This window comes from Rattus norvegicus, chromosome 1, assembly GCF_021556685.1.
Source record: "Rattus norvegicus strain SHRSP/BbbUtx chromosome 1, alternate assembly SHRSP_T2T, whole genome shotgun sequence".
In the NCBI taxonomy this organism is placed as follows: Eukaryota; Metazoa; Chordata; class Mammalia; order Rodentia; family Muridae; genus Rattus; species Rattus norvegicus.
This window is the reverse complement of record NC_141534.1, coordinates 90,922,131-90,950,127: the sequence shown is the minus strand read 5'-3', so window position 1 is coordinate 90,950,127 and position 27,997 is coordinate 90,922,131. Positions and strand designations below refer to the sequence as shown.

At 47.5% G+C, this 27,997-nt stretch overlaps 1 protein-coding gene and 1 pseudogene across 2 annotated transcripts; one reads left to right on the top strand and one right to left on the bottom strand.

The window, feature by feature from the left end:
• Window positions 1-19: 19 nt before the first annotated feature.
• Window positions 20-20,316, bottom strand: Zfp180 (zinc finger protein 180). 2 transcript variants are annotated; one of them, NM_001271280.1, is made up of 5 exons: window positions 19,974-20,316; window positions 17,165-17,245; window positions 10,828-10,902; window positions 6,686-6,809; window positions 20-3,322 (listed from the first exon to the last, which is right to left on the bottom strand). In NM_001271280.1, the coding sequence occupies exons 2-5, from the start codon at window positions 17,213-17,215 to the stop codon at window positions 1,620-1,622; spliced, it is 1,953 nt and encodes a 650-aa protein (NP_001258209.1). In that variant the 5' UTR covers window positions 17,216-17,245; window positions 19,974-20,316; the 3' UTR covers window positions 20-1,619. The 2 variants fall into 2 exon arrangements, with proteins under 2 accessions (NP_001258209.1, NP_653358.2); NM_144757.3 differs by having other exon boundaries at window positions 20,056-20,316.
• Window positions 6,006-6,176, top strand: LOC120096885 (thymosin beta-4-like; annotated as a pseudogene).
• Window positions 20,317-27,997: the final 7,681 nt, after the last annotated feature.

Below are 27,997 nucleotides of genomic sequence, written 5' to 3'. Positions count from 1 at the left end.
CAAACAAGTGGGACATCTGTTACTTTTTTGCTTCAGATAAATTTTTATTCCTTGTACCATGTTATATAGCACAACATGCATCTCGGAGAGATAACAAATAAACAACGGTATCAATAAATAGCTTAGTATCCCTTTTCAACTTCACACTATACATAAACACTTTCTCAAGGAGGTTCCAGAGTTTCTATGCTCTTGACATGTGTTTGATTTCCACTGGCCATTTGCCTTAGTTGTAGAAAATCTTCACATTTAACAGAAGTGTATAAAACAAGTAACAAACTACCAATCAGGGCAACTAGGCAGACTGACATGGTCAAATACCCTGATCCAACGTAAGGTCTAAGTTGAGTCACCACAGCACATCCGCCAGTCAACGGTTGACGTAAGTCTCTTAGGAAAGGCCATTGGTTTTCGAATTAGGTTCTCTGAGACTAGGATCTGAGTGCTTTCTTTCTTCAGGGAAAAGAACGAACGTTTAGTATGTATGTAGGAGTACACATAGGACGAGTTTGTTTTCTTTCTTTTTCTTTCTCTTTCTTTCAAGACAGTTTTGCTATGTAACACAGGCTGGCTTGAACAAGCCTCTTGACTCAGCCTCACTAGTCATGGGTTTTTAGCACAGGTTCACCTCCATGCTGGTCCAAGCTTAACCCTGCTTGTGGATTTCCTGACCCTTCCAGCTCATGGCCAGCATCCACAGCAATACTGTAGGGGGCTTTGAGGACAAGGGAGTCCATTCCTTGGCTCAGATGAGCTTGGTTTAGCAGACTAGGGCCCCGACAACTCAATGGCCACCTGTCACTCTAAGGCAGTGACTCCTATGTTGTCTCCTGATGGCACGGAATGACTAGTAAGGACAGCATAAGAGAAATCTTTGCGATAGAAAAGCAGCTCCTTTGAAGAGCAGTAGGGTACTCCGAAGTGAGCTTACGTTTGGCTATGACTGGAACCTGACTGGTTAAGCCTGCATAAATGAGGGATCGAATGGCTCACCTGCCTGAAGTGAGTAGGTATGAGGACTCTGCACGGGGGGATAAGGCGGGAGGTCGTGGCTTAGCCACCTAGTAGCATGAAGGAAAAGAGCCAGCAGGAGGAGAGCAAAGCTGCTGGCCAGCAGTTAACTTCCCTAAGTAAGAGCATTTAGAATGCACACCTCCTGAACGAAATCTACAGGGTGCCAGCTTTGCAACAGAGAAGCTGTGCTCTCAAGGACCAGGCCGAACTCACCAACAAGAGGGCTTCTGCACTAAGCTTGCAGTATTTGATCTAGCATTCAGTTTTTCTAAGTCTAGCTTCTGCCTTCTCTGTACACAGAGTGCTTTGGGAAACGATTTCTGACAGTTAAAGGTGGCCTTTTGAGATTGGCTTAGGGACGATGCCTGCAGTCATCCTAGTACGCGCCACTGCCAGGGTGTAACAGCTTTTCTTCTACAGGGACCTCTTATCCACATCTGCCAAACCGAAGGCCTTACTTACTCCTTTCTGTCACTGACACGGGGTGAGGAAAGGCCTGTGTGCATTCTTCTCACACTGACACTTCTGGTCAAGTGCATTCCTTCAGACGGAACTTCAGAGGATTGGACTGACAGGAGTCAACTCCAGCTCAGACTCTCAACTGGTCAGGACTTGCAGGACTCCTCGCTGTGAGTAGCCTGGTGCCTACTGCGCTTAGAACTGCTAATAAAGGCTTTGCCACACTGGCTGCATTTGTAGGGCTTTTCCCCAGTGTGGGTTCGCTGGTGGACGATAAGCCGGGCACTTAGGCTGAAGGTCTTCCCACACTGATTACACTCATAGGGCTTCTCTCCGGTGTGAGTCCTCTGATGCTGGGTAAAGCAGGAGCTCTGCCGGAATGTCTTCCCACACTGGCCACACTCGTAGGGCTTTTCCCCAGTGTGTGTCCTCTGGTGAACGACAAGAACGTAACTCTGACTGAAAGATTTCCCGCACTGCTTGCACTGATACGGCTTCTCTCCAGTATGAGTTCTCTGGTGCATGACAAGGTGTGAGCTGCGATTGAATGATTTCCCACACTCGTTACACTCGTAAGGCTTCTCTCCCGTGTGGGTTCTTTGATGAGACACCAGCTGGGAGCTCCAGCTGAATGATTTCCCACAGTAGTTACACTCGAAGGGTTTCTCTCCTGTGTGAGTCCTCTGATGGGCAACAAGCTTATAGCTTTGGCTGAAGGACTTGCCACAGTGACTGCACTCATAAGGTTTTTCTCCAGAGTGAATTTTCTGATGCGCGATGAGCTTGTAACTCTGGATGAATGACTTCCCACACTGGGTGCATTCGTACGGCTTCTCTCCTGTGTGGGTTCTTTGATGCGCAATGAGTTTGTAGCTCTGGCGGAACGACTTCCCACACTGGTTGCATTCATAAGGACGCTCGCCAGTGTGAGTTCTTTGATGCACCACGAGCACATACCTCTGGGTGAAAGACTTCCCACACAGATTGCACCTGTATGGTTTCTCTCCAGTATGAATCCTCTGATGAGAAACGACGTGTGAGCTCCGGGTGAAGAACTTCCCACACAGGTTGCATTTGTACGGCTTTTCCCCCGTATGGGTTCTTTGGTGAGCAATGAGATGGGAGCTCCAGCTGAAGGACTTGCCACAGTACTTACATTCAAAGCGTTTCTCCTCAGAGTAGTTTCTCAGGTTTTGGGGAAGAGACGGACTTGGGGCGGTTTTGCTACATTTATACTGGCCTTCTTTAATGAGAAGCTTCTGTTGCTCATTGAGGACTATGTTACGGTTCAAAACTTGCCCGCGCCCTTTAAAGCCAAAGCTTTTACCTTCCAAATGAACTTTTTGATTTAGATTTAGGGGCACACCTTGGCCAAAGGGTTGAACACGACCATTAAATTCACAGGCTTTCTTTCCTTTCGGGGTTCTTATACACTGAGTGGGATGAAGACTCTGAGGAACTTTCCCAGATTTGTCATCTTCAAAGAAATCCGCATTGTTGTTGATCTGTTGGTGACTATTTGCAACATCACCATGTAACTTTTTAACATGTGACGCTTGTTTATGAAAATGGTTTCTGAGAGGTATCATGGGGAATGAAGGCCGGCTGGTACTCAGGCAACTCCTGTCAAAGCCAGGATCCCCATAGACAGTCTCGGGAGGACCAGCACTACCCTGGGTCAAGACCCCCTCCTCTTGCTTGTCCTGTTGTTTCTCCAACTGCTCCTCACATGAAGAAAGCCAAGGATCATCTCTTGCCAACACCTCTGGCTTCGATCCATGGGATGGTTCTTCATCAAAGACGGTCTGCTTTGAGGTTGTTTCTTCTGTTCTGTGTACAGCTGTCGAATCTGGAAGACAGTTCAGCAAGACACCTGTATTAGTCACTTTTATCACACCATAACCAATGCCCAACAGTAACAAGCCTTCAGAAGGAAGACTGACTTTGGCATATGACTCAGAAGGTTCAGACTATAATTCCTTAGCCCCAGGGCCTTGTGCAGAACATCATGTCAAGGGGAGTGAGTGGAAAGGGTTCCTGTGATAGCTAGGAATCAGAGAATGATCAGAGTGCAGATATAACCTAAGGCACACCAACAAAACAGCCCCTTTCTTCAAACAACACCCTACATTATGGTTTCTAGAACCTTCCAAAACAGTGCCGCCTGCTGGAGAACATACATTTAACACATGAGCATGTGGGATATGCTTTATAGCCAGACCACAACAACATCCTTTGAAGTCCAGGCCCCAAGAAAGTTAGGGCTAGATAGAAGGATAAAGCTTACAAGGACTACAGAAACTGTTTTGACTTACGTACCTCTAACCTGGATGGAGAAATGAAAGAGAGGGCAGTGAGCTCAGAGTGCCACATCCCTGGCCAGGTGGTGGAGGCAGAGGCAGGCGGATCTCTATGAGTTTGAGGCCAGCCTAGTCTACAGAGTGAGTTCTAGGACAGCCAGGGCTACACAGAGACACCCTGTCTCAAAACAGAAAACGAAACAAAGAAACCAAGTGCCACAGCCCAAAGGTGAAACAGTCTTCAACTCAATCTATTTGCATCTTAATTTTATCTAAATAAACAAGACTTTAACAGTCATGGACTTACGTATCTCAAGATAAAGTCACCCGTGCAGGAGCGGGAGAGATGGCTCAGTGGTTAAGAGCACTGGCTGCTCTTTCAGAACATACACTAGGGAGCTCATATCTGTCTGTAACTCCAATTTCCAGGAGACACAACAGCCTCCTGCCTGGTGGCATCTGCATGTTTATGGTGCGCATTCTCAAGCCCACACATACACCCACAAGGTAAAAATAATAAATCTTTATGCAGAACCTATAAAGCCTCAAGCAAATTAACAAATAGGAATAAAGCAAAAAGTGCTAAAAACAAAAAAAGCCCCAAAAGAAGACATAAAGAACCTTCAATTTGTGTTAGTGCTGGACACATGTTCACCACAGCTGGTGGCTACACTTCTTAGAAAGCTCTGGAGGCCGGAAACTGACTAGCCAGTGTGCATCAACAAGTCATTAACACAGTACATTGTGACGCAGTAACTCAGGATGGGCAATGTCACCCCAGTTCTCCAAACTCCTGATGGGCTATGGACTCTGGATTCCTGTGACGTCTACCGAGATTAGTGCTTTGTACACGGCCTGCTTCTGAGTAACTGTTCGGTAATACTTTAGAGCCCATGTGGGAAAGTGGTCACCCACACAGTCTGTAAGACAGGGGACACACCAGAGGGTCTGCAAACAGATCTCACGTACATGTAATGGCTGTGTGTGTGGCTCTCGACTGGTGTAAGTGAGCTACTCACTGTGGGTACCGTGCAACACTGCATGATGAATGACAGTTGTCATGGCTTCTGGAACACCTACCTCTGTAGGGTGGACAATGAAACAGTGAAGACACAGACACAGTGGAGTCGGTGCTGGTGTGAGCTGGCTACATTCCAACAGAGAGGTGGGACAGTCACTAGACTCTCACTTAGAGTCCAGTCACCAAGTCCTCCTGCCCCCACTACCCGTGTCTTGAAGAGGAGCTAGAGCAGAGGGAGAAGGCTTTAGTGGGGCCTGGGCTTCTCTAAGTTTTCTCCATGCTGGGTATGTGGCTTTTTAAAGGTCCATTTGCCTCATGTCACCTCTGTTCCTACAGTAACCTAGTAAATGCACTCGTTGACCAAGCTTGGAAGTAAGTAAGTGTTGTGGGAGGACCATGGAGGGGACAGACATTTCTGTACGTCTCCCTCCGAAGTCCCATGAGAACTGGAAGATGCACTGATAAATTCTGTATGTCCCTTGCTTTAGGAAGGGACTGTGTAGTTGGTGCGCTGATGGAAGGAGAGACTGACTGGACTTTGGATATTTATGCTAGAGAAAGAAGAAAAATCACAGAGGTTGGTCCCAGGCTTTGGCCGTTGTTAGGATCTGTGAAGACTGAACAAGTGCAAACCCAACAAGTTATATTTTATATAAATTTGAGTTCCCAGGGTGGGGCAGGGTCACCTGTGTTAAAAACTCTGCAAGGCTGCAGAACAGACCGCAAGAGCATAGGAATGAATGCTTGGCCTGCCAGTGCTTCCAGATCTCCAAGTGCCACACTGTGCCTGCCCCGAACACCAAGTCCCCAGGCCTTCCAGTGCAGCCCAGCTGAAAGCTTCCCCGTGTTCCTCAGGGTCTCCCAGCTTTCCATCGTTGCCAGCAATCCCTCAACACTTCAAGGAGACACTTGCAGGAGTGCAGTGAGGGTAACTGGGAGGGTGCTGTGAGCTACAGAACACCTCCGAACCTTTCCAGGGGCTGCAGAAAGGACTGACATGCAGGACTGCCAGGTCCAGGTCTGGTCTGAGAATACCAGAATAAATTCTCTGGGCAGCATCTCCAAGAACATGGAGAAAGACTCCTGGGACACGACCAGGAAGCCAGTGCTGCAGGCTGACCTTTGACCCTCGTGCTGAGCACACAAAAGAAACAAAGGTTAAAAAAGTAAATCTGGAGTCGGCAGTGGCCTCTGAGCAGATCGGACTCTCCTTGTTCGCCCAGCTCGCTCAGCTCCTTCCAGCAGCCATGTCTGACAAACCCAATATGGCTGAGATCGAGACATTCAGCAAGTCGAAGCTGAGGAAGACAGAAACGCAAGAGAAAAATCCTCTGCCTTCAAAAGAAACCATTGGATAAGAGAAGCAAGCTGGCGAGTCGTAACGAGGCGAGCTCTGAGGCGAGCGCTGCTGACACGCACTGTACATTCCACAGGCGTTGCCTTTTTACTTTACTTTCCTTTGCTGTTTAACTTCATGCGGTGTGAAGAGGTTGGATCAAGTTTAAATGACTGTGCTGCCCCTTCCACATCAAAGAAGCATAACTGCTGACCAGGAAGGCCTCCCCCCCACCTCCGCCGCCCATCCGCTGGCCTGGCTGGCAGAGGGGGAAAAGAACTTGCATGTTAGTGAAGGAAAAGGCTGGGTGGGAGACGGTGGAATAGGGAGTAAAATAAAGACGGCCCACGATGTCCTGCGGGATATAAAACGCAGTTCAATCAGAGTGCCTTTTTTTTGTTGTTGTTGTTCAAACAATTTTAATTATTGGAATACACAATTTTTAATATGCAAATAAAGTTTTAAAACCTGAAAAAAAAAAAAAAAGTAAATCTGGCGGCTGAGCCCCACGACTTAACAGGAAAGGAAAGCGCTAGTCCTCAGCTCAGTACTCACCCCACAGGTCCCTTCCAGGGCCTGCCAGGGTCACAGGTCTCTCTGGGGTTCTCTGGGCCTTGCTCCAAGTGCTCTGTCCCTCCTCCGTGAGGTCCACAGTCACAATCTTGAAGTCTGTGCTCTCCTAGAACAGCACACACATTCCTGCTTAGCTGGGCACTGGCAGTTCTTCCTCAGTGCCCATGGGCTCTGACCACCAGGCAGTTATCCTTAGACCATCTACATCCAAAGCATGCCAACTAGGGTCAAAAGCCCTGCTGGGCTGCAGATGCTGGGCCTGCTTTTACCCCGGGAAGAGGAACATCAAACAAGAAGCATACAGAGTCTCTCTGACTTCCTTACTCACTCGGTGTACAGACTAAACTCAGACCCTCACACACGCTAGGCAAGCGCTTAGACACTGAGTGGTTACGAGCCTTTAAAAAGTTATTCAGGGGGGTTGGGGATTTAGCTCAGTGGTAGAGCGATTGCTTAGGAAGCGCAAGGCCCTGGGTTCGGTCCCCAGCTCCGAAAAAAAGAACCAAAAAAAAAAAAAAAAAAAAGTTATTCAGGGACTGCTGGGGACATGGTGCGACTGTCAAGATCACTTGTTGCTGTTGCAGAGGGCCAGGGTTCAATTCCCAACACACATACGGTGCCTCACAAACACCTGCAACTCTAGTTCCAGAGGATCCAGCAACCTCTTCTGACCTCTACGGGTAAGGGGTACACGTGTGCTGAACATACATTAAGACAAGACACTCGTATACATGAAATAATATAAATAATTGTATTTATTACTTTATGTGAGTAGATGTTTTGCCTGCATTCATTTATATGCACATGTGGGCAGTGCCAGCAGAGGCTGGAAGAGGCCATCAGACGCCCTGGCATTGGTTGAGGACTCTTGTGAGCTGCCATGCTAGGAGTTGAACCTGGGTTCTCCAGAGGAGCAGCAGTGTTCTGATTCACTGGGCCATCTCTGCAGCCCCCAGATTTTTACCATTTGTTACCGTCATGTGTCTGTGTGACAGAGGAGCAGGAGCCTGCGTGTGCCACAGGCTCGGGCGCTGACTCCTGCCTTTCCCCTGCTGACACAGAGCTTGCTAATCTGCCATGCTGGCTAACTGGTAACTTGGCAGCTTCCTGGAAAATCGCCTGGCCAGTGGATTACTGGGGCTGGTGACATGGATCAGAGGAGAGAGGCACTTGCCATGAAGTCTGACAACTTTGAGGCTTACAGAGGAGAAAGATAAATGACTCCAGGGAGTTTTCCTGTCCTCCAAGAAGTCTAACCTCCACAAACATGCTGTGGCCTGAATTTGTACACACACACACACACACACACACACACAGAGAACACAGGAGTCAGCATGTGTGTAATGAGGTCTCTCAGGACTCTAGTTCCCATACACACCAGTTTTCCTTGTTGATTAATGCAGGAGTTCACACAGGCTCTGCGTTGTGAGGCAAGCAGCCCACACGAAGTACACCCGAGACCCCAGCACACGCCCCCTTTTAGTTTGTTTGAGATGAGCTCTCACAAAGTCCAGGTTGGTTTCAAACCCATGGTGTAGCTGAGGCTGCCAAATGCTCTCACACCTGGTTTCGTGCAATGCTAGGGACTAACTAGAGGTCTTCCACACATGCTAGGGAAGCAGTCCATTGGCTGGCCAAACCCAAGCTCCATATTCGCTCCCTGTGGGTAAGAAAAACCCAGCTCTCAGAGGCTGAGGAGGCTGAGCAATCACCACACAAGCATGAGGAGCCGAGTTCAAACCCCAGCAGCCACAACGAAGCCAGGTGGACATGGTGGGCTGTAACCTAGCTCTTTGGAAGCTGAAAGAAGGATATCTCCAGGGCAGGACAGCTACCTGAGCTGGTTAAATTCAGCGAGACCCAGATAAGTAAGCAGTCTTACCGCAATAAATAAGGTGGAAATGGTGGTGAAAGATACCTCATGTAAACCTCTGGTCCCTAAATAAATGTGCATGTGCATATATGCACACACGCACGCACGAACCCATGTCTCTTTGCCTTGTAACCCCGAGGTCCACTAAGCTATACCTACTACTGCCCACCAAGGTCTGCATTTCATCTTCTGCCTCAGGCATTAGCAAAGTCTAGGTGTCAGGTAAATCCAGCCCAATGCCTGGTTTTCTAAGTATGGGTTTATTATAATTTAGCACGCCCAGTGGGTACTGTATTTTAGGTGACTGACTTATTTCTATATAGCAGCAGAGCACAACTAGCAAGGAGACTGTATAAACCACAACCCCAAAACGCTTACTCACTGACACAGAAACAGAACAAAATAAAGAAACATTCCTGTTCTGCTTGGTTTTGGAGGATAAGGAGGATGAGGATGTCCTATGTGAAATTCACTAGTGTGAGACAGAGGAAACTTCTTTAAAGGTAGATGAAAGAAGGGAGATATGTCTTTCTACTTGGTGGTAGAGCCCCTACCTAGAATCCCCAGTGAGGGGCTGGGGGCGTGGCTCAGTGGTAGAGGCCCTGCCTAGAATCCCCCAGTAAGGGGCTGGGGGCGTGGCTCAGTGGTAGAGCCCCTGCCTAGAATCCCCCAGGGAGGGGCTGGGGGCGTGGCTCAGTGGTAGAGGCCCTGCCTAGAATCCCCCAGTGAGGGGGTTGGGGGCGTGGCTTGGGGGTTAGAGCACTCATCTTGCACACAAGCATCCTATGTGAAGTCCCTGGCACCAACAATTATGATTGAAGTTGTCACCAATGTTCATGGACTGACTGCTTTAAACAGGACAGAAGCTCTAACAAGCCTTAGAGCTGGTCTCTAACAAGTGAGGCAGAAGCTAAAATGGATGGGGATTTCGATCCATAAGGAAGTGCCCAAAACAGTAAATACCAAGTAACTGAATGTCTTTGCCACTAACAGTTCTGACCCGACATTTGCGGACCCGGATTTTGGAGGCTGTGGTCCGTGAGCAGGACACAGGAGTTGAAGCACAGGAAACTGCATGAACGTGCTGCCATCTGGGCATTCTTCTCAGGCCCATCAATTTCACCAGAATTGCAAAGGTGTTTTAGTGATTAGCCTAAAACTGGATGCAGAAATGCAAGCTACTAGCTGCCAGCTGGGCTGAACACTGGTCTGGAAGGGTCTTTAAATCTCTAAATCCATGCTTTGCTATACTAACTATTCACCCCTGCTGTCTAATAGACGCGTAGATATCAGGTAAGGGCCTCGGGTTGGTTTAGCAGGTAAAGATGCTCGCTGTCAGCTTGCCAAGATGACAAACGCGTTCATTTTGGCATTCAGAAAATAGCGAGTTTGAGGTTCTGGTCAGTCAGGGATCATAAAGACACCATGTCTTTTTTTTTTTTTTAAAGGAGGGGGCTGGAAAGGTGGCTCAGTGGTTCTTGCAGAGGACCCAGGTTCAATTCCCAGCACCCACATGGCAGCTCGCACTGTCGGTAACTCCATCTTCGGCAGCCCTCACACAGACACACATGCAGGAAAACACCCATTCACACTGAATGAAAAGATATCATTTTTTTTTTTTTAAAAAAGGATACTTACTATAAAGCTTTACACCCTGAATTTGTTCCCTGAATTCCATATGATAAAAAGTGAAAACCGACTCTTAAAAAAAATTATCCTCAAGGGCTGGAGAGATGGCTCAGCGGTTAAGAGCACTGACTGCTCTTCCAGAGGTCCTGAGTTCAATTCCCAGCAACCACATGGTGGCTCACAACCATCTGTAATGGGATCTGATGCCCTCTTCTGGTGTGTCTGAGGACAGCTACAGTGTACTTATATATAATAAATAAATCTTTAAAAAAAATTACCCTCAGGCATTGAGAGTTCTACATCTTCATGCCAAGGAAGCCAAGGAACAGACTGTCTTCCAAGTACTTAGAGGAGGGTCTCAAAGCCACAGTAATGCACTTCCTCCAACAAGGCCACACCCACTCCAACAAGGCCACACCTCCTAATAGTGCCACTCATGGGCTGAGCATATTCAGACCACGACCTGTGGGGTTGCACCTGAGCCCTCTGAACATCAACAAACACTTCGCCCACTTCCACCCCCTCACCGCTCACTTCCGCCCCCTCTGGTTCCCTTCAGTGTGCTTCCACCACTCACCACCATGCACATCTCCAGGTGAAAGGTGGGCCTTGTCCAACTCACCTGAGGCAAGATGTCCAGTGACCCAGCATCTTCTCCCTCCACTTCGATGATCATCTCTTGGGGTAGAACAAAGTTCTGAGAAGCCAAACACATGAGACAAAGGGAACCCATCAGAGAACAAAGCCAACGCTGGAACCCCCATGATGTGTCTGTAGGATCTGACTTGCACATGCAACTGCCAGTCTCTGCTCCCCTCCACATAAGCTCAAGGAAACCTGTGGAGAGAGAAGGGGCCTCCCAAGGATCGAGGCCTCACACACAGCACAAGACCGCTGTGAGCGCTTCAGCATGGCCCTGCTTGTCAGCTGAAGGTGGCTGAGTGAAGCCAGGATACACGTGGATAAAAGAACTCACCTGGCCTGGCCTGCCCCCTGGGCCCTGCCTAAACCCCTGCACCGCTGAGTAGAACGCAAACAACTCAGTCTCTAGCAAGACCCACGCCAGAAGCAATTCAGAGTGACTAAGAAATTAACCTCACACTAAGTCAGACATGGTGGTGCACGACCGTCACCGTAGCACTTGGGAGGCAGGAGGACCACGAAGTTCAAGGGTAGACTCATCAACATAGCTTCTTACAGGCCAGCCTCCCGGACAGCTCCTACAGAGGAGATGTCCCTGTGCTTCAGAGTCCTTACTGGCCACTCATGAGGACTAGAGCTTGGATCCCAGCACCCATGTCACCACCCAGGCTGTCCTGCCAAAGTCTGCAACCTGCTGAGCTGGACAGAGACAGGAGAATGGCTGGGCCTCTGTCTCCCAATCTAGCCGACAGAATGCAAGCCCCAGGTTCAGGGAAAACACTGTTTTCAAGGAATGTGAAGAATAAGAAGCACACACACCTGTACACATAAAGTCAGACACAATACAGACACAAGAACTATCAAAAAGTACCAATAAAGCAACGAGTGATGTATCTATGGCTGCAGCTGGAGCGATGGCTCGGCAGCCAGAGGATTGGCAGTTGAGACTCTAGGCGGCTTCTTTAGGTACCTCGTAGCCATTGTACATGATTCTGCCCTAACTACAGGGGACTTGGGAGGTGCTAGGGCACACAGGCTGAGAAGGTTAAGTAATGGGGCTCCTTGTACTCAGCTACAGGGAAGCCATGGTCCCAGGCTCAGCTCTGAGAGAACCGTACCTTGTTGTATGAGGAGAGGAGATGATTACTTCCCAGAGAGAATATTCTGTAAAACTAGACTTCCATTCAGCTATTGTTTCATGGTTTCTGTTTGCTTGTTCTCTCTCAACCTCTGGGTGGTTTAGGGACACCCAGCTTCCAAGGCACCCTCTGGGCAATCCCCCTGCTTGGTATAACAGAGCACATTACCACAGGCTATCTGACAAAACCACATGACAGCCCGACGGGTTGGGTCTCCAGCACTCGTGCAAGCCTGAGTGTTAGCAAACATACAGCAGCACACCTATCCCTCCCTTTGCCCAGGACCCCCCGCCACTCGAGCTCCGGCTGACTGCAGAGCCACCTGCCCCCGACAGCACAGACCCCCTCTTCTCCTCCTCTTCCCTCTTCTCCTGAATTTTTTTTAAATAAAGATTTGTCTATTTACTATATATGAGCACACTGTGGCTATCTTCAGACACACAAGCCGAGGGCATCAGATCTCATTACAGATGGTTGTGAGCCACCATGTGGTTGCTGGGATTTGAACTCAGGACCTCTGGAAGAGCAGTCAGTGCTCTTAACCTCTGAGCCATCTCCCCAGCCCTCTTTTCCTGTCTTTACTGGACTCTTTCTATTCCAGTGCAATGACTGCCTTCCTGTTACATCCACCACCACACTCCATCATGGATTCTATGCTATGAGGGTATGTGACTGGGGGACCACAAGATGGCTCCGTGGATGAGGACACCTGCTGCCAAGCTTGTCAACCTGAGAGAACTGACTCTACAAAGTTGCCCTGACCTCCGTATGTGCTCGGTGACACGTATGTGCACACGGGTGCATGCTCAAACATGCACGAAAATATAAATGTGGTTTTCTTGAGCCACAGATATAGAATCAATTGCTAATGACAGCAGAAGATTTACCTGTGACCTGGGCTCAGCCATGAGGGTTTCTCTTTCCAATCAGTTTGTGGCTGTTATAAAGGAACTACAACTAAGTGTTAAAGGGAACAGAAAGTCCCACAAGTTAGTAGGCTGAACATAAAAAAAAAAAAAAAAAAAAAAAGTCCTTAGTTCTGAAAGTCCCTGAAAAATCCTGTATACTGATTTCTACTGTGAGTTCCAAGGCCATCGCGCTGTCCTCCAGTTGTGGTCATGAGCATCTTGAAGTCAGCAAAGGGAGAGATGGACCACAGACCAGAGCCAAAGCACTGTCATTGACCAGATTCTAAATATTCAGTCAGTCATCTCTGAGCCTTGATGTTTTCTTTCATTTCTGTCTCCTACAGGCTTTTATTATTAAATATATATTTATCTGATTTACTGGTTTGAATCATATGTCTAAGTACTGATTCTTACAGAGATGATGGTACCAACTGGTCAGCCCTGAAAACATACATACAAGTAACATTATGCAAACCCAGCAGGTTACATTTAGAAATACACACACACACACACACACACACACACAAAACAATGGGGAAAAAGGCCATAGATCTGCAAGAATGAAGAGAGGAATACGGGAGGCTTTGGAGGGAGGTGGAGGAAGGGGAAACAATGTAATTATATTACTATCTCACAATTAACAGAAACGATACAAAAGGAAACTGCTCCTTTCCCTTCATATCATCCTTGTCCTACTATTGCGCCTTCCTTAGAGGGCACGATGGGAAGGAGGGTCAAGTGGAGAGATGACTGGGAAGGTAGGAAAGAGAAGAAGGGGCAGGAATGATATTCAAAAAATATTTGAAAAAGCCCCCTGTAGGCCTAATCTCTGTCAGCTTCCTAAATCCGCTGTGCATGCGTGTGCACACATACGAACTTAATCCTGGAAGCCATCGCTTCCCTAAGAAGCCTCCCTCCGGCAGCTGGCTGTCCTGGAGACTTCCGAAGAGATTCCAGGGTCTTGCCATTGCTCTTGTTTGTTTCTTTGTGAAGTCGGGGTTTCTCTGTGTAACCCTGGCTGTCCTGGAACTCACTCTGTAGATGAGGCAGGCTTTGAACTCAGAGATCTGTGACTATAGGTATGCACCTCCATGCCTAGCTGCCACTGCTCTTCACTGCCCACTAGAACTTGCTGAAGTCACCATATACTTTGTCCCCAGGGCATGGAAAAAGCAAGTTACTGACCAGAAGTTTCTTCCCAATGGCTGGCTTCCTTAGTACTTTGTATTACACTGGCTAATGTGGCCAAACAACCACCAAAGACCATTAACAGTTCACCCAGTTGTGAACCCAGTAAGCTACGATAATGGCTAAGACAAGCCCACAAGTATAACAATGGCCTGGATATTACGGGCTAACCAATCACTTTGCATTGGAGTTAGGAGAAAATGCATGCCTGGTACTGTAAATGTGCCTAAAAGCCTGTGCTTGTGGGACCCACGTGCTCTAGAGGTGAACCTGCTACTATTATTTTTGTTGAATGAGCATTGTAACAAACTACATTCTAATTCTATTTCTTTTTTTTTTCTTTTCTTTTCTTTTTTTTTTTTTTCAGGAGCTGGGGACCAAACTCTAATTCTATTTCTAAATCTATTTCTATGCCATAGATTAGTACAGTTCTCAGACCTCAACAAAGGTTTTTGGTTATGTTTTGTTTTTGGGGTGGTTTGCTTTGTTTTGTTTTGTTTTGTTTTGTTTTGTTTTGTTTTGTTTGCACAGTGGTGAGGGGTTGACACAGAAAGCCACAACTGATCAATGTACACAGAACAGGTCTGTGGAATGCTCAGCCACAAATAAGGCTTAGCTGTAACGGCCCCTCCTGTCCTGTCTCAGGGACCGTGATGGAAAGGACTGAAGGACTTTAAGAGCTACAGATCAATGAGAACAGGAACAAACACTGTCTTCTGGCCAAGACAGACTGCACTCAGGATGAGACCCATAGACCATCAAGCCACCCAATATCCTACCCTGGTGGGCAGGCGGGTGGGGCATGGCTCACAAGGAGCCACTTCTGCCTGAGGAACTACTGACAATAGGTATCTCCTGGGGGAGGGGAACTTAGTTTTCTTCAAAGACGGAGCTTACCATAGGTTACCCCAATATTCCAGCGGATGCTGTGATGCTGGACCTAGGAGGAGTTAAGGGAACAGTGGGAGGCGAATACGGTCAAAATGTGTTATGTGTGTGTGTATAAGGCTCTCAGAGAATTAAAACACTGTACTAAAAACAGAAGAAAACGGGATTTCAACAGATGCATAGGAAACAGAGACTCAAACGGAGGGGGCAAGGAACTTGAAGGTGACATAGGTGTGGAGGAAAGAGGAAAAGCTGAGAAAGTCAACAGGGTAGAGACAGTTGTTCGGCTGCACAGCTAGTGATAGGTCAGCACTCAGAGCCTTTTGTGTTGACAATTTTTAGACTTATGTCTGTATGAATTTTTTTTCTTGTCATCATGTCCAAAAGGAATTTGAAATTGTTACTGAACTGTTTTAACAGTAAGTGGCTTGGGAATTAGAGCCTAGTTTCTTATGAGCCAATCGGCCAAAGCCTATGGAGATCTTAGCCGTCAGTCAGAGGATTCCAAAGTCCTGCCTATTGTGTGGTAACACTGTTACCAGGCAAAAGACTGTCAGACTGAGGATAGCTCCCATCATATCGTCAAAGCACTGCCACATGAGTTACCTAAAGGATTTAATATGGCTTTCGTATAATTTCAAGTGAGGTCTTTAAATTGGGTAGCATATTTAATTCCAAATGAAATATTGGGTCTTTGTATTCTCCTCAGTATTGGGAAGCACAAAAACCCACCCTTTTCTTGCTGCTCTTGGAGAGGACCCTAGTTTAGTCCTCCATACCCACAAGAGGTAGCTCACTGCCTCCTATAACTCCGGCTCCAGGGGATTTGATACCCTGTTTTGGTTCTGTGGGCACCAATACACATGTGGAATATAGTCACACAGAGACACATAAAAGTAAACGTTAAAAAATAAATAAATACCAGCTGGAGAAATAGTTGAGCAGGCAAGAGCACTGGCTGCTCTTCCAGAGGACCTGGGTTCGATCCCCTGCACCTACGTGGATGGTAGTTCACAACCGTCTATAACCCCAGTTCCAGGGGATCCAATGCCCTCTTCTGGCCTCCTTGGGTACCAGGCAAGCATAGAGTGTATAGATATACACATAAGCAAAACATCCATACACATCAAGTTTAAAAATCAGTAAATAAAAATAATCTCTCAACTTTAAAAGTTAGAGGGCTAGAGAGAGAGAGAGAGAGAGAGAGAGAGAGATCAAGGGTTAAGAGTTCAGATCCTAGAAGTGAGGTAACAAGCCAGATGTTCCATGCATAACTGTAACCCCAGCTCAGAGGAACAGAGAGCAGAGAATCACTAGAACCTACTGGCTTCCAGCCTATCTGGGGAAATGCTAGCCTTTGGTGTGTGACAGACTCTTCCTGGGGAGATGAAACATACATGTGTCTACTCATGCCAGAAAGGAAACCATGTATACCAATCCTGGGTTCTCTAAGAGAACAGGCTGAGCAAGCTGTGGGAAGTGAGCCAGTAAGCAGCACCTTCCATGGCTTCTGCATCAGTTCCTGCCTACAGGTTCTTGTCCTGCTGGCACTCCAGTCCTAATTTACTCTGGCGATTAACAGCCAAATAGAACCTTTCCTCCGCAAATTACTTTTTGGTCATGGTGTTTTGTTATAGCAACAGAAATCCTAAGACGGGGTTCCTAGCAGGAGCAGGGATGAGGGTTCCTAGCAGGAGCAGCTACATCCCCAGAGCTCATGCACAGCCAGCAGGTAGTTCAACAAGCCCGAGGGGCTCCTCTGTAGTTTGCCTCCAGTTTCCTCTGTGACCGTTGGGTTTTTGCTTTCATTATCTCAGGGAAGGAGCCCTCCTGGCTTTCCACTTTATCAGCTCTATGACATTTTATTTACCCTTTACCCTCTACCCCTAACCCAGAGGGAACACTTCAATCAGAAGAAATTGCTCTAAAATCTCAGAAAGGCCATCTCTCACCATAGTACGTAAAGAGTAACAGAGACCATCACCTGGTGCCTTCTTCTGGCCTCTGCACAGGCACATACCCCTGTAGACACATGTGTATACATGCACAGACACATGCTGGCTAATCTTTTAAGAAGCCTGCCACCCATGAGGGACCAAATCCCTTAAATACTGCAAAGAGATTTGCAAGGTGCAGGCTGTGGGGACAGGCAGGAAAGAGCTGGGGCTACCCGGGGAAGGGTGGCTTCACTCACCTCCACACAGGCCTGCAGGGTCTCCGGGGACTCATCATCTTGCTGCTCCATGGTCCCCTCCGGGTGTGGCGTGGTGCCAAGCTGCACAAACAAAAGAAGCTCTGTACAGCCTGCACTGCCGCCCGCTCTCCAGCCCAGCCTGCCCTTGGCAGTTAATGCCCCAACTGGACACTAACCAAGAATCCCTGAGGTCCTCCTCCAGGCCACATCTTTGCAGCTCCAATTTGTTCCTCCATTCCCACCACCCTGTAAGCCCACCTCATGCTCAAAACATGACCATCTGCCCAGTACCAAACCGTGTAGCTCCAATCAAGACTCACTGGGTGCTGGGAACCCCACAAATACCCAGCACTCAAAAAACCCCTTAGTATTACGTGCTTTACTGCCTTGCGTGTGCAACTTCAAGACAACCCCTCTACCCAGGGCTAGGAAACTATAGCCACTGACCAAACAGAGGAAATTCAGGACACAGCCCCAGCCTTCCCAGACAGTTACTTTACCAAGAACACTGCCCTTTTATCAGCAAACATCCAGAGTCTCCACCTTCCTATCCAAGCAGTCAGAGACAGGACAGACCCTCCTTCCACCATCCAGCCAGAATCTGTCCCAGATTCTTACCCAAACCCTCAGGCCCTGAATTTGTAACTCGAACCTGACTCCTCCATCAGTCTGGAGGGCTTTTGGACCTAGAGCCGCAATGGTCTATGCAGGACTGAGGACCTCTGGCTGCTCTTATAGGCTTGTGCCACCACACCAGATATATGAAGTGCCAGAGATGGAACCTGGGGCTTCGTTCATGCTAGGCAAGCACTTAACCAGCTGAGTTACACCCCAGCTCCAGGCAGATTCTTATAGGAATCTGTATGCCCCTGTGTTTCTAAGCCACAGCTGCCACAGTGGTCCTGTGGTCACCAGTTCTGCATGTCTGCAGAGCTGCAATTAAAATACAACATCACCTGAGTCTGAGCATGTAGCTCCTGAACCAGTCCTAGGTCCTCAACACTCGGCTCCCTAGGTGTCCTCAAGCCTGGGTTAGAGCCACTCCCAAGGGACCGGAACCCTTCCCTGTGTTCCACCCTTCCTATAAACCTACGCATTCTCTTGCTTCAAGACAGAAGAGGCCAGCAATACCTACTCTGTAAAGATGCTTATAGCATCTGCCTCCTCCCAGCTACTTGTCCATCAGAAGGCAGCTAAGGTGGGGGAGTCCTCTGAGGGGTAGATTCCTTACCTCCAAGCTGGAGTCTCTACCCAACTTGAACATGTTCAGGTTTCCCAGTTCCAGATCCTCTACTCTAATAACACTGGCACGCACGGGGGCCTTCTGCCTAGAATCCTCTGCTAGGCCCTTGCACCCTCAAGCTGGTACTTGACTGTCTAAAGGACTGATTAACTGAAGCTATACTGCCTCTCCTGGGACAAGAATCAGGAACTCCAGACTGCTCTCGTGTGTACCCATTTCTTCCAAGTTGAAATGGTCCCTTCTAGAGGGAGAAGGGAGGCTCCTAAGACTCAGGAAGTAAAACTTAAAAATCTCAGAAGCTGAAACTTTAACACGCACACACACACACACACACACACACACACACACACACACACACACACACAAAATAGCAAAGGCTGGGGAGGAGGTACCCTGCCCACATAGGCTGCCTTTGAGGCTTGCAGGCACCTCCAGGGGCAGCTTCCCTGAGTCATCACTCCTGTGGGCTTTTCAGTGATGTAGCTGAGTCATACATGCTCCTGTAAGAAACCCTTCTCGCCTACTTCTGTAGGAAACAACAATAAGCCACTCACTGGGCTAAACTGGGCCACTGCTCTGCTTGGCTGTCATGTCTGATCTGGGAACAGAAGCCACATACATCTCCAACAAACAGGACATCCTTGGGTTTGCCAGAACAGTGTCTGTCCCGAGGACTGGAACCACCTCTTCAGAATGTTGGTTCCAACACAAATGCTTGCTCAAGAGTACAGTGTGGGCTTAGATTTAGTACAGAAACAGTGACATGGTTCCTCTCTTTGGGAAAAAGAAATCTGGGCACTGGAAGGCTCTCCACTGAGTAGGCATGGGAGGAGGGGATTTCTAGGTACTTCAGTACAGACACACGGAAACTGCTCAGGTCACACCCACCTCTGCATCTACCCTCAGGGTCCCTCCCTACCTTCAGAGTGGATTTAGCTTACGCACCTAGGGCCATCAGACTCCCAGTTATTAGGAGCTTTAAGTGACATACCCAGTAATGGACTCAGTAGACTAAATGGGCCCATTCTCCCCGAATCAAGGTGACACATCCCCTTTAGGAAATGCAAGACATTCTCTTACTCCTGAAATAGCAAACAAGAGGCTGCCTGACTACAGGCAGGGACAACTCATCAACTACGTGGTTACAAAGCTCCCTCCTTCCTCCAAACCAGTAAGAGAACCCTACTGTGCCAAGTAGACCTGAACTCTCCTCACCTTAAAGGCCTCACCACGTTGTCTCTTCGTGGCGATAACACTTCTTCTAAAACTCTTTTGTCCAAAACGCAAGGCACTTTAGTGTCCCCTGGGGCCTTTCAATTATCTCCCCAATAACTATGCCTGAGCCCTGTCTTCCATTCTTCTGGACATCCTCGGTCCCTAACAAGTCCCACCACACAGCCAATCATCCGCACATGCGTACAACGGTGACCTCTTCACAGCCCTCCGCGACAGAGTCCTGGACTGAGACAGGAACCCCAGCCACTGACACTAACGCGTCCAGATTCCCGCCTAGACCCTGCGCATGCGCATATCGAGCACTGTGAACGTCCCTCCGCTATCACCAACCTGCAGGTCCGAGAGCCCTTGGTGTGGGCTGGGGCGGGTCTGAGCCGCTGACGACTCAACGTCAGAACGAAATGGGGCTCACCGCTTCCTGCCCCGATCCTGAAGCACATCCGACATGATTCGAGTGGCCGGGGTCTGGCCTCCACTTCGAGTCAGCATCCGCTAGGTCGCTCCGTGCAGACTGAGCCCAGCCACAAAGCCGGGCCACTGAAGGCGCCTTCACACACATACACACACACACACACACGCACGCACACACACATACACACACACACTCACACATACACACACACACACACACACACACACACAAATGGCTGCGCTGCCGGCTAAACCCGGAAGTAGGTGGTATCAGCTCAATGTAACTACAATTCCCAGAAATCTCAGCGGCACGCGCAGCCGCCGTCAGAGACTCAGCGCCAAGGGGCGAGACCTCGAACTAGAGTGAGGCTGCGCAATCCATCCCAGTGCTTTCAAGGGTGGTGGCCAATGGGAAAGTCCTCCTATAAACCAAGATTGAAGCTGGCTCTGACACTACCAAGTCTGGAAGACTAGCGATGTCCCAGTTGTACAGTTCAAAAAGTTCTAACCGAGCGGGCAGAATGGCTCAGAAGATAAAGGCGCTTTGCCGCCAATCATGATGACACGAGTTGGAATCCCAGAACCCAGTAAATAAATAAAGCTAATCCACCACCACCAAAACACACAGTGTATAACTCTGGCTGGCCTGGAACTTACAGAGAGCCACCTGCCTCTGCTTCACAAATGCTGGGATTTGATGAGCTACCACACCCATCTTATCAATGAAATCTTTTAAAAAACTGATTTTTGTATTTAATAGTTGTCAGTGTTAGGTCTCAAAGAAACCCGGGACAAATGGCTAAGGGGCCTGTTAACATATCCAAGTAGATGCTGGCTAACTCTCCCAGGGTCCCACCCTCTACCCTGTATCTCTCCATCCCAGAGGTTGGGTTCCCTCTTCCCTTTCCTCAGCTTTTCAATATAAACATCCATTTTGGCTACAAGGTCTCTTGGTTCCCACACTTTTGGTCTCTACATCTTTGACTCCTCTCTTTGCTCCGTTTAATGAGCATAATAAAATATGCCTTTTAGACATGTAAAAAAAAGTTAGCTTAGGATCCCAGCTCCATCCAAGGCTGTGCCTGATAGCCTGGAACTCAGTGACATCACCCACTCTTCATAACCAGACAGAGTCCAAGAACCCAACGATGCCCACTGGACTAATATATAAACAGAGACTAAGAGCAATGCACTGCTCTGCACATCTGGAGAGACACCATCTGGATATAACTAGAGGATCATCACACAGGTACATCACACAGGTGAACAGCCTTGGAGAGATAGACTTAGGACAGTAGTTAGGAACGTAGAGTTTGAACCTCGTGTGCGATAACCCTCAGCATAATAAAACACAACTTACTAACTACATGTATTTACTTTCTTGGTCTCTCTCCCACACTCACTCTCTACCCATGGTTCCATTCAATCTGAACCCTTCCATGCCTCTAGCTGTTCTCTGCTTCATAGTTCAAACATAACCTCTTTCTTTTTTGGTTTACCTGGTCCCATAACCTGGGATTGACATAAACAATTCCCTTCTGAGGGACTCGGCTGCTACGAGCCAAGTTGCTGATCTGGCTCTTCTGAGGTATGTATGGATCATTTATTTCTGCTGGCTTCTACTCCAAAGTCTGCCTCTTTAATTGCTTTATAACCACGTGTCCCTCCTTGTCTACTCCACAAGTGTCTCTCTGGCTCCTGAGGTCTGGTAAGACTTCTAAGGAACTCTGTGGCACATTCCACTACTAAAGATTCCCTTCCTCTGCGCCTCCCTCTGTTGAAGTCATCCTTTTCCAAGTCCATCATCAGCTGCTCCCTCCTCTCCTCCTCTACAGGATAAGTGCCACCCTAGAGTAGCCTGCTTTGTCTACTAGTACTACAAAAACCACACCAGTGTGCCAGAAAGCTCCTCTTGCCCAACTGGGCCCATGAGCTGTAGAAAATGATGCCTCTCTTTGATTTGGGACATTTCTCTCTGGCAAGTCTTTCATTCTCTTTGAGGATGCCCTGGATTCTTGTCACCACTGACATTTATCCCCCTCAGGCCTTTGTTCATATCTCCTTCCTAGGGCTTCCTCTCTTCACTTCTCCTTAGGAGCTGTTATCCTGCAGCTTCCATAAGCCCTTTGGACCTGAGACTCTTCCCTTGCCTCCTTCCCCTGGGAGTTACCTGCTCTCAGCTCCTTCCTGGAGCTTCCTAACCTGACCCTGCTAAGCCCTGCTGTTTCCTTAAGTCCTCTTGAGCCTGCTACCCTCTTCCTTGCCTCCCCCTCAGGGCTGCCTGCTCTGTCTCTTACTTAAGCCCCCCAGCCCACTTCCCTCTCCAGTGAAGCTCCTATACTTTGTGACCCTGTTACTTCTCAGCTCCTTCCTAAAAGTTCTGCAGCTTCTCTATGTCTTCCTGGGCTTCTCTCTGTTTCTCAGCTCTGAAAGGAAAGGCTTCCTCTATAGAAGTGTTACTACTCTGCCCAGCTGCTGCACAGGAAAGTTCCGCAGTGAAACTGTTACAGTTCTGCTGCAGAAGGAGAAGGTTTCCCCAGTGAAAGTGTTATAGATCTGCTCCACAGGAAAAGAGTTTCCCCAGCTCCACAGAAGTTAACATTTCCTCAAGACTCCACCCAAGAGTTACCTAGAAACAGCCAGGCATCTTCCCTTTGTTCTTCCAGTTCCCCAGTGATCAACCATCTACATCTCCTCATAAATAATTAGATAGGAAAAGATGCAAAGGGCTGGAGAGATGGCTCAGTGGTTCAGAGCACTAAGTTCTCTTCCAAAGGTCCTGAGTTCAAATCCCTGCAATCACATGGTGGCTCACAACCATCGTAATGAGATCTAATGCCCTCTTCTGGTGTGTCTGAAGACAGCTATGGTGTGCTTATAATAAATAAATAAATAAATAAATAAATAAATAAATAAATAAATAAATAAATCTTTAAAAAAGAGAAAGATGTAAAGTTTATGCGAGGTCTGAGGATATAAAAGCTTAAGTTATGAGTATCTAAGAAACTGAGATTTGAGGGTCTAAAGGCATTTTGAGGTAAGTAATTGCAAGATATAAAGGTTGGAGGATGTAAAAAAATTGGATAGTGATAAAAAACAATTTAAGATACAAAAAAAAATTTAGGGAACTTTTAATCCCATTTTGTCTCCAATAAGAAACCAGGCCATAAACCATTTGCTCCAGCAGCAGACCCCAAAGTCCAGGAACAAGACAATAAAACCCCCCACTAAAGGAACAGCTTAAGCATAGCCACATGACCAGGAGATGTCTTATCTCAGGATAGTCCATCTGTGCTAGGCAGCCCATCCTGTGGTTAATCATTCGGGATACAGGAATACAGCCCACATGAGGCATCCTAGCACCCATTAATGGAGTCTTAGACTACCTAACTCTAAAAATATAATAATAAATCATCCACCCATCGTAAGTGCAAGGTACTGTGGGACTGTGAAAGGCACTCTGGTTCCCAGTTGAGCAAAGGCTTGAAACCCCAGTGACCCTGAAAGGAATGGTAGATGTTTCTCCTGACTCCCAAAAAGTCAGGCCCCAGTCACTAGCTATAGCCCTCCATAGATCTGTGGCCATCAGTCACATAAGGGCAACACCCCAAGCCCCTCCACAGGTCATGTAGGCTCAAGACAGATCTCCATTATAATGAGGTACCTAAAGGCCTGGAGGATTAGCCAATGAACTTTTCTTCTCAGACATTCCTCTCTGCAAAAGGTATTTAATCTCAGGCCCATGCTGAGAAGTGTGGTACGGTTTTACTCATCCACCTTCCACCATGACAATAAACGTCCTAAAACCATGGACTACCTCTTTTCACTGTGATCTGCTGTGGGGAACCACAGAGAAGGTCTTAAACTACAGAGCCTCCATCTAATCTCCTGTAGAAGGCCTCCCTGTGCTCCCAGCCACCTCCACCACCAAGACTGCAGCCCACCACTGTCAGCCAAGGACTGTCCCCGCAGGACCAGCCAGAGCTTTCCCCTCTTACCCCTAAGCCCCAGGCTAGATCCAGCTTGTGGGCCCCCATTCCATTCTCAGCTCCTCCACAGCATTGGCAGTCAACTCCCCTTCCCACATCCCGTCTCCCCGAGCAGCCACCTTCCCCGATCCCTGAGGCAGCGCAGATGTGGGACCCCACAATAACCCTACAAGGTACTTTGCTTTTGCAATTTATCTGCCTGAGTTGCTCTGAGGCTAGAAGCTGCAGTCTCCGGTTTAGCACATCATAGTAAAACACCAGGAAGCTAGGTAAAGTAGACTTTGTTCTATCTTTGCGACCTTAAGTTGAAGTCTCCAGAAGAAAAAGGGCGGGAAGCCTGTCTCTGCTCTTTGTTCTCAGCACCTGTACGACTTTCAGAGTGCGTGATCACATGGTAAAAAGTTCACCACAAGTTTGCACATAAATTCAGGCAATAAATTGAATGAGAGGTTTATAACAGAGAATGTCTATATGCATGTCGACTAGGAGTAATTATCTGGCTAAACATTCATCATTTGTTACCAGCTTACAGGTTCATGGAGAGTTACCATAACTAAGTTGTCCTTGAGGTTTTGTATACATAAACCCAGTCAATATTTTATCTCCTGTTCTTGCACCTGTGGTATATATACTTCGCTCCTTCTTTATGACCTTTGGATAAAGGTTTTGACAGACCCTTGGAATTTCTAGATGTCTGTTATCTGAGAAGCAATTAGATTTAATAAGCAAGTTCTGTTATAAAAGGGGTTCAAGTGTGCTTGTCTGTCATTGCCATTCTGAAGCGGTGGTGACTGGCATGCTAATAAATGCACTTTGTTCGTGCAAACTACCTGAGCCAGGGATCTTCCTTCAGCAATTCTCAAACCCCAACAGCTTCATATTTCTTCCCACGATATGCCACTGTTATATTAAGACTTCAACCGTTCTAACATTAATCAGTGGAGTTCAGATAAATTAGCCTAACCCAAATAAAACATTCCACTATACCATTTTTGATAATCACAAGTTCAAGGTTTTATGTTTCCTTTGATTGTCTTTAACTGTACACACATGGTGTTTCTCAAGCTAAATCTATATGATCAACTATCATATTCATGAGGTCAATTTTTTAAAGTTTTTTATTGTCTTTTAAATACAAACTTAAAATGTTTCTCATTCTGCTAAATTTATGTACATTCAGTCTTCTGGATAGAGTGGGGGAAACCCCACGTGTCCCTTCTGCTCCACAAAAGGTTTTTGTCTTCCCTGAGCTCAACTGTTCATGCTGTTAACCATTTTATCTCTTCTGTAAACTTACAAAGATTCTTCTAAGCCCCAGAAAACCCACTCGGATCCACCTCTCATGGATCAAGTCTGGGTAAGTATCCCTGTCAATCAATACCCTAAGCCCTCCCCCACCTGTTGCATATTCCAGAGGGTAGGATTCCTCTGCTGTTCCCTTCGTGCAACCACCAAGACCTAAGGGTTTCAAATGTACACCCAAGAAAAATTTTTCTTCCTAAATGTACTTAAATTTATTTTCTGTTTCCAATATGTATATGTGTTTCAGCATCTTGCCAAGTCCAGGTGTTTACTCAAAATCTGCATCCAGGATAGCTCCAGAGGAGTGCCCACAGATGATCCCACAGACCCTAAGCAGCAATGGAATAGCTAGCTCTCTCAGGACTTAACCTCGAACCCAATTTTCTTAGGTTCCTCCAAAGACAAAAAAGCCTTGCCGCAAAGTCAGCAGGAAGGAGCTAAAGATCACGATGACCCAATTCCTGTCTCACCATCACCTCTTTCTCACTTTTCAATTTTCAATTAAATCAAAATGGAGGAATGTTAGTATTTTCTTGAGGCTCCACCCAACAGTTACCTAGCATCAGCCAGGTACAACAGCCAAGCTTGCTATAAAAGGACTGCTTGGCCTATCTATCTATCTATCTATCTATCTATCTATCTATCTATCTATCTATCTCCCTCTCTCCCTCTCTCCCTCTCTTTCTGTCTCCCTCTCCATCTTTCTTTTCTCTACCTACTCTCTCCTCTCTCTTCCCATGTGTCCTTGGCCCTCCTCCTCCTCCTCCTCCTCCTCCTCTTCTTCCTTCTTCTTCTCTCTCTCTCTCCCTCTCTCTCTCCTTCTCTCTCCCCTTTCTTTCTCTGCCTCTACTCCCTTCTGTACACCCCTCCTCAGGTCCAAATTAACTTTCTTTTATACTAGGCCTGTGGCATGGCTGATAACCTCAGGTGGGAGTATCAGCATGGGCCCGCTAATGTCCCCCCTCCTACTGCATCATAGCACATGTCATAAAACAAGCACCAATGAACGTGTAGCCATTTCTTCCCCCCACGTCTCTCTCTCTCTCCCTCTCTCTCTCTCTCTCTCTCTCTCTCTCTCTCTCTCACACACACACACACACAGAGAGAGAGAGAGAGAGAGAGAGAGAGAGAGAGAGAGAGAGAGTGTGTGTGTGTGTGTACAGGAACCTCATTACAAGTTCTTTGGTGAGTTTCTCTCTAAGGTGTCACCCAGGCTGAACAATGCGGTGTCGGGTGAGCTGATCGACACACGTGTGCCATCAGTGAAGAATAGCAAGGCAGAGCAAAGCAAACCAATGCTCATCTCTCACTGTCTGTGGGGACGTATCTACATTCCTTCTGAACATCACACATCCCTTCATGTCTGCTGTAGCAAAACACCCTTTCACCTGTGTCTGCTCCAGCAGAACATCATTTGACATAACTGACTTCCCAAACAAACCAGAGGTTTCCACTTCACTAAACCTCTAAAACTGTAAGCTAGCGCCAATTAAATGGTTTCCTTTATAAAAGCTGTGTGCTCAAGGTGTCTCTTCACAGCAATAAAACCCTAAGACAACACAGCATCAGATTGGCCCGTGGTACATTTTCGTGATTCATGATTGCTGTGGGAGGACACATTTCACTGTAGGTGGTGCCACCCTTGGGCTGGTAGACATGGGTGGTTTTCTTAGTCAGGGTTTTCCCTGCACAAACATCATGACCAGGAAGCAAGTTGGGGAGGAAAGGGTTTATTCAACTCACACTTCCACACTGCTGTTCATCTCCAAAGGAAGTCAGGACTGGAACTCAAGCAGGTCAGGAAGCAGGAGCTGATGCAGAGGCCATGGAGGGATGTTACTTACTGGTTTGCTTCCCCTGGCTTGCTCAACTTGCTTTCTTTTTTTTTTTAAAGATTTTTATTTATTTTACGTACGTGAGTACACTGTAGAGTGAGTACACTGTAGCTGTCTTCAGACACACCAGAAGAAGGTTTCGGATCCCATTACAGATGGTTGTGAGCCACCATGTGGTTGCTGGGAATTGAACTCAGGACCTCTGGAAGAGCAGTCGGAGCTCTTAACCACTGAGCCATCTCTCCAGCCCCTCAACTTGCTTTCTTATAGAAACCAAGACTATCAGACCAGAGGCAGCACCACCCACAATGGGCTGGGTCCTCCCACCCTCCATCACTAGTTGAGAAAATGCCTTACAACTGGGTCTAAGGGAGGCATTTCCTCAACTGAGGCTCCTTTCTCTGTGATAACTCCAGCTTGTATCAAGTTGGCACACAAAACCAGCCAGTACAGTGGTATAGGAAATCAGGCTGAACAAGCCATAAGGAGCAACAGTACTCCTCATGGCCTCTGCATCAGCTTCTGCCTCCAAGTTCCTGTGTTAAGTTTCTGTCCTGACTTCTCTGGGTGCTGGACTCCAAACTGTGAGCTGAAACGAACCCTTTCCTCCCCAACTTGCTTTTGGTTTTACTGTTTTATTACAGTACCAGAAATCTAACTAAGACACACTATAAAGAAAGGGGGGAGTTACCTGTTGTCATTGGTTTTGAATAGTTTATTTGTATGCGCCTGTATGCTGGTGTGAGGGGGCCAGAGTCACTGGAGCTGGAGTTACAGATGGTTGTGAGCTTCCATATCAGTGCTGGGATTTGAACTC